The following is a 7,448-nucleotide window of genomic DNA, read 5'->3' on the forward strand; positions in this document are numbered from 1 at the left end:
TTAATTATAAATAAAAATATTAAAAAAAATAAGTTGAAGTTTGATTAGAAATATGAAAAGTCTTTTTCGACTACAAATTAGTAAGAAACAGTGAAAACTGTTCCCCCAGGATGTAAATGTGATTGAAGAAAGCTAACAAAGACCTAATCCATCATATGACGATCCCATCAACATATACTTAAAATAAATAAAGCGTGAACAATACGATAACTATTTCCTATCGACTGGTGTTGTTGTAGAACCGAATAAAACTGCTGATAAGGCTAAATCGAAACTTAGACCCTTATTATTATATAGCTAAAACTGAATTTCAAATACTAGCTGGCAGTGTAGACCCAAATCATCTTGAAACGAATCCATACAACTCAGTAGTGCATTGAGATGTTTCCAATGGAAAAAATTATCGAACAAAGAACTTGTCTCAAATTTTGTATTTATAAACAAATTTCGTTTGCGGAGTCCTTGCGAAAGTTGGAAAAGGCTTACGGTGATACAATTTTATCAAAAACACAAGCCTACGAGTGGTGCAAAGTCTTCAAAGACGGTCGAGAGATCGTTGAAGACATGCCTCGTTCTGGACGGTCTTCGATCACTTCAACTGATGAAAATATTAAAAAGGTGAGGGTTATGGTGCTTGAAAGTAGTCAGACAAGTGTTAGAAAGATGGCAAGTGAGCTCGACATCTCACACGAGATCCGTGTAATTTTTTCTTATTTATCAAACTGAAATTGCCGCTCCGTGAAACCCGTTTTCAATCGATCGAAGAGATAAAAAAAATTTGCTGAATGGAACTGAATCTTTAGATATATGGTTTGTAAAGACTAGAGCATGAAAAAGCTTTGAATTATACATAAATATACGAATCATGCAATATACTTGTGAAATAAAGTATTATGTATCTCTAAGTAAATGCTCGCTTAGTAAAATTCAATCGGCGAAGCCAAATACAAGTATACCTATATGATTTCTATCACGTACGTATTATGAATTCTTCAATGAAATACCATTTCCGAAAGTATTTATTGGGTCGTCCACAAAGTATTGCCAAAATTAGATTGCAAAATTGTTCTGTAAATTTTTATTTTGAGAATGTATCACAGCAGACGTGGTTTGCCGAATAACAACCCAAAAAATGGCTGAAAGATTAAATTTGTCAAGCAGATGAAATGTCTAGGAATAATTTCGAAGATTGACATATGGATTCCTTATGTTCTTAAAGAACGAAATTTGCTTCGTCGCATTAACGACTGAGCTTTGGCTATCAAACATCAAAGAAGTTACTTTCAATTAAAAGTTGGTTGTTTACAACAATGTAAAGTACAAGATATCATCGTCTAAAATGGAAGAATCAGCTCAAACCACTTCGAAGGTCGATAGTCACCAAAAAAAAAATTATATTGTCTCTTTGGTGGGATTTCAAAGGGATCGTTTATTTTTAGCTTTTGACACAATATCACCAATTTTGAAGTGTATTGCGATGAGCTGAACAAAATGAGTGATGCACTCAAACAGAAGAGGTCAGAATTGAACAAAAGAAAAGGTATAGTGTTCCACAAGGATATTGCCAGACCTCATACAAAGATAAGTGGCTCGCCAAAAGCTTTTTCAGCTTGAATGGGAAGTGTTTATGAAACAATAAAAAATCGTTTTTAAATCGCACCAAATAAAAGGAAATTCCTTAATGAACGACCCAATATTAGTTTTAAATATCCATGTATAAAGTAAAAACCTTTATGTATGTATATGTAAATGCAGAATATGGCAGGGTGTTGCACTAAAATGCAAGGTCGACTCCAAAGTGCAAACAACACGTTGGTGGGGTTCTGAAACTCGCTAGTCATCGCTTAAATTATTAGCCATGTAAATTAATACAATAATAAAAGCAACAAAATAAAGAATTGCACAATTCAGGAATTTAAGTTTTTCATAATTGTTTTTATTTTATGAAGTCATTTACTGGGACCGACAAGAAGCTCTTTGACACTGAAAAACTTTGCAAAGTTCGAATATAATTTCTGTATTTGTATGTTAAGAGCTCCAATATTTGGAGTACACGCAATATAATTATGCTATAATTCAAGAAACACGCTTCGTTTTTTTTTGCTAAGTCTATTCAGAACTAACTTAACTAAAACCGGATAGTTCGTAATACCTTACTTCTATCTAAACATGCTTCCACTCGAATGTTTTCTGTGAGTTTTAATGTTATTTTACGGACTTAAGACCAAAGTCTTGTGCTAGGTTTAGAGTAGACTTCTTCTAATGAAGAAGAAGACTGATCTCTCGTGGAAATATTAGGGCAAAATGGTTTGTTAGTGATTACCGATCATTCTATCTCTTTAATTTGAAGTCAAAACTTTGGGTTTAAAAATTTTATTGATATTGTTGCATCCACTTATAAAGTGAGCAAAGAAGGTTCTTCTTCTCTATTTGAAATGCATGGATATGTTTGAGTTCACTCCATAAGAAGTAGAAGAAACTACGGATCGGTGGATCAGACTATTCATTGAATATTTGATAAAAATTCCTTAACGCTTCATTCTCAGATTCTTCAACCTTCTTGAAAACATTTGACATTTTTTGAGCTCTCAATTGGGAAATCATGAATAATTGCTTTATAAGTAGTCGAAGAGAAGAAGGTCTGATTACTCATTCACAGCTATCTCTGAGCTTCTCTTTACTAACTTTTTTCTAAGATGATGGGAACGGACTTTGTATAGATAGAGCTAAAGTAGAACTCCATAATATCAGTTTCCCGGTTCTTTCAGGGTTAGCGAAAGGGGTTCAATGATTATATGAGTTTGCCCTATTATACAATTTTAAAATGGCCAGTGTAGTGAATTAGCGTATACTGCACGAGCTTGCACTAGTTTGCATTTCGCATTTTGGATCATATGTTTTATATATTGTGACAAAAAAGTACCCGGATTATGTATATAGTGATAACGTCAATAAATCAGACTACATTCTTCCAATGCTGAATTTCAATAGATACTTCCAGGTGAGGATACCCTCTAGACGAGAATAGAGAAGAGGCATAATAGGTGAGGAAGATACCATCTCAGTCTATACCGGCGGGTTCAAAATGGACGGGAGTATATTCCGATGATCTAGACATTTCTCTCTATCCGTCTACCGAGGTCGGCTCGCATTTTCCAAGCGGAAGTACTGGGCATAGAAAAGGCCTGCGAAGCTCTATTAAATAACTACGAGAGGATACATAAAACAACAATATAGACGGACAGCCAGGCGGCTCTTCTGACCTTGTCGTTGCCCATGAGTAATTCCAGCATAGTCCTTAACGGCAAGAAGGCACTGAGCTCATTAGAAGGCAAGCTCCACATAGATTTGATCAGGGTTCCCAGCCACAGGAACACTTTCAGCAGACAAGTTGGCAAAGGCAGGATCTTTTCTAAACGAATCCGTGGTAGACTTAATACCAAGCCCGCTTCGATCGATTAGGAGAGATCTCAATATATATGTATAACTAAACAGATATGGCCAATATATGACAAGAAAAGAACTAATGACTTATTAAATAGGTCCAGGAAAAATATATACAGGTTAACAGCTACCATAACAGGGCATTGGCAATTTGGAGAACATGCGTTCAAAATGGGTTTGCTCTATAAAGCATCTGCCGAGACTACGAACTAGTAGGGAATAAGAAAAAAAATTTTCACTTTCTTCGTGAATGCCCAGCCCTATCGCAGATCCGAGACAGAACACTTGAAGTCCATCTAGCACCAAACATCGAATGGATGTCTACAAAAAGCATATCGGACATTAGTAGCTTCATTGAAACCTGAAAATGGTTTAAGGCAATAATAAAAAGGTTTACGACTAGTGCATCCAAATGGCACAGCTAGTGCTAATTAAGCCCGAAATATCTACAACAGGGCTGTACTCGTACCTACCTACCTACTTATCACCTTCAAAGTAATCCCCAGATATAATACCTTTATGCCAACGATTTTTCCAGTTCGCAAAACACTTTTTACAAGCACGTTGGGATGGCCCTCAGCTCCTTCAGCGGATTTTGTTCTATTTCTTCGATCAGCTGAAAACGGGTTCCATTCCGATAATTGTTGACTTGTTTGCATGTCAAACTGATAAACCCAGGCAGTTATACTGCTCTCCATGAATGTGGGATCGGAATCTGCACGATCAAGCTTGTCCAAGAAGACCGGTTTATGGTACCCTTATTAAAAAAAATTCAGCTTTATTGCATATAATTCAATTTTTTAATATTTTCATCAGTTGAAGAGATCGAAGGTCGTCCAAAACGAGGCATATCTTCGCCGATCTCTCTACCGTCTTTGAAGGCTTTGTACCACTCGTAGACTTGTGGTTTTCACAAAACTGATTCGCTGTAAGTCTTTTCCAAGATTCGAAACGATTCCGCACACAAAATTTGGTCAGAAATACAAAATTTGAGACAAATTCTTTGCTCGATATTTTTATCCATTTTAAAAATCGCAACGCACGACTTAAGCAGCTGCTGTGAACAAACTGCCAACAGATCGCGCTCATATTTGGCATAGTAATTAAGGACCGTCCTACCGTCTTAGCAAAGTAGATTTTTTTGAAATACAATTTCCGGGTGCTTTCTTCTCACAATGTACATGAGTAGTCCTATATAATTAAGTTTATAAGCACAAGAACAAAAGCTGAAGTTTATTCGCTTAGAAATAGTACTATCCCCCGTTTGTCTTTCTTCGTATTATAAATGCAAATCCATTTCGAAAAACTGTCTTCCTAATTAAAATCGACTCAATGAATTGATTAACATTTTTGTAAATTGGAAACTTACTATTTCATTTCGAAACCATAAAATTGCATACTCGTCCATTGTTCCATTCAGTTCAGTGTTAGCCGTGCTTCGGAACGGCAAAATTTGATTGAGAAGATATCTACAAGAGACAGCAGTGGTACACAGTTATATCGGGATAAGGAATTCCATATAACACATTGGGATTAACAGTGCAAAAGGATAATTGTGCAAAGTGAAAAGAGAAAATGTCGGCTGCCACAGAGACAGTGCAAGAGGCCATTACACAGGCATCGGCCAGCGGGGGCTTGGGTGCCTTGTGGACCTCATTGATTGGTGTGGTGGTGATTGCAGCCTTGTACGAGTACTGGCGTCGCAGCTCGCGTGAATATCGCATGACCAAGAATATACCCAGTCCGCCAGAAGTACCCGTTTTGGGCAATGCACATTTGGTGTTTGGCTGTTCGAATGCAGGTGGGTAACTGGAAAGCTTTTGCAAATAATTTAGTACGTTTCGAAAACTTTAACTTTTCAAATGCTCGTCTTTCGAATTTGCAGAGGTTGTGGCCAAGGGTAATGCCTACTTGGAACAGTTAGGTGAAACATTGCGTGCTACGTTGGGTCATGTGCTCGTGATATTCCTCACCAACCCCAATGATATTGAGATCATTTTGAGCAGCAATAATCATTTGGATAAATCGGAAGAGTACCGTTACTTTAAACCATGGTTCGGCGATGGTTTGCTCATTAGCAGCGGCAATCACTGGCGTCACCATCGCAAAATGATTGCACCGACATTCCATCAGAGCATTTTGAAGAGTTTCGTACCAACTTTTGTGCAACACTCCAAGAATGTTGTGGAACGTATGGCTAAGGAGGTGGGTAAAGAATTCGACATACACGATTATATGTCACAAACCACTGTGGAGATCTTGCTCAGCACCGCTATGGGTGTGAAGAAGGTACCGGAAGGTAATAAGAGTTTCGAGTATGCCAAGGCCGTCGTAGATATGTGCGATATCATACACAAGCGACAAGTGAAAGTGTTGTATCGTTTGGATTCTATCTACAACATGACGAAAATGCGTCAAAAGGGCGATAAGATGATGAACATTATCTTGGGCATGACCAAACGTGTTGTTATGGATCGCAAGGCAAACTACAATGCGGAGGGTAATGCTATTGTTGAAGAGATCGATGAGTCGGCAAAGAAAGCAGCTGCTAAGAAGGTCGATGGACTGCGTGACGATTTGGATGATATCGATGAGAATGATGTGGGCGCTAAACGTCGGCTGGCGCTATTGGACGCAATGGTAGAGATGGCTAAGAACCCTGAGATCGAGTGGAACGAGAAAGATATTATGGATGAGGTGAACACGATTATGTTTGAGGTAAATTGCCGCCGGTTGGTGTCTGATAAAAAACGATTTTGCTAAAAATTTCACCTTTAATCATTATAGGGTCACGATACTACTTCTGCGGGTTCCAGTTTCGCGCTCTGCATGATGGGCATGCATAAGGATGTGCAAGAGAAAGTCTTAGCCGAACAGAAGGCTATCTTTGGTGATAATTTCTTGCGTGACTGCACCTTCAACGATACCATGGAGATGAAATATTTGGAACGTGTCATTATGGAGACACTACGCATGTACCCACCAGTACCGTTGATTGCGCGTCGCGTCGACAGCGATGTGAAATTGGCATCTGGTCCGTATGTTGTGCCAAAGGGCACCACTGTGGTGGTACTGCAATATCGCGTACACCGACGCCCCGATATTTATGCCAATCCTGATAAGTTCGATCCCGACAACTTCTTGCCCGAACGCATGGCCAAACGTCACTACTACAGTTTCATTCCGTTCAGCGCCGGTCCACGTAGTTGTGTTGGTCGTAAATATGCCATGTTGAAGCTGAAGGTGTTGCTCTCCACCATCATTCGTAATTACACGATACACTGCAATGAGACCGAGGCCGATTGGAAGTTGCAGGCCGATATCATTTTGAAACTGGAAAATGGTTTCAATGTGGTGCTGCAGAAACGTCAACCGGTTGTGGCGTAAATGGGTGATGAAGAATTCTAATTTCTTTACTTCTTCTTAATTTTTGATCTAATACCTATGACGAATTAAATTATAATTAGTTTTGTAAGAGAGCACATGTTTTTGCGATTATTTTAAGTAGTCCACCTCCCGAGAGAAATATATTTTCAGATAAGCCAAATTTTTTGAGAACCGAGGCGGCGTAAAGGTCGTGAGGAACCGTTAGGAAATGAAGCCAATTGTGATCAATGAAATTAAACGATTTTTTTTTATGTGGAGAAGGCTTATCAAATTTGCACTTAATATTTTTAATCCAAACAAATTCACAAATTAACTAACTAACCCTAGTGTTAAGTGTGGAGAGTCAAAACTAACCAAAAACAATTAGTATAATAAAAAGCAAGCGCAGTAGAAAGCTGAAAAAATGGAAATTTATTTTGCCTTTCATTTGCATTTGCGGCGCGGACTACGAAGCTTTGTCGGATTTGTTGGATTAATTCTAAATCAGAACACTGAATGAATAAAATACAAAGCAATCGCATATTCATAAGCAATTCCCTGGTGTGGAACTTAGAATCCATAAGACCCCTAGGTCGCCTATAATGTATTGAGCTTTTGTTATGTCATTTTATGTTTTT

General features: G+C 38.1%; 1 protein-coding gene across 1 annotated transcript; it reads left to right on the plus strand.

Moving 5' to 3' along the window:
• The first annotated feature begins 4,852 nt into the window (after nucleotides 1-4,852).
• Nucleotides 4,853-7,241, plus strand: LOC120774960 (cytochrome P450 4g1-like). The gene is made up of 3 exons (XM_040104846.1): nucleotides 4,853-5,245; nucleotides 5,330-6,162; nucleotides 6,232-7,241. Exons 1-3 carry the CDS (start codon nucleotides 5,020-5,022, stop codon nucleotides 6,829-6,831), a joined length of 1,659 nt encoding a protein of 552 aa, XP_039960780.1. The 5' UTR covers nucleotides 4,853-5,019; the 3' UTR covers nucleotides 6,832-7,241.
• The last annotated feature ends 207 nt before the right edge of the window (nucleotides 7,242-7,448 follow it).

Source organism: Bactrocera tryoni, chromosome 4 (assembly GCF_016617805.1).
Source record: "Bactrocera tryoni isolate S06 chromosome 4, CSIRO_BtryS06_freeze2, whole genome shotgun sequence".
Taxonomy (NCBI): Eukaryota; Metazoa; Arthropoda; class Insecta; order Diptera; family Tephritidae; genus Bactrocera; species Bactrocera tryoni.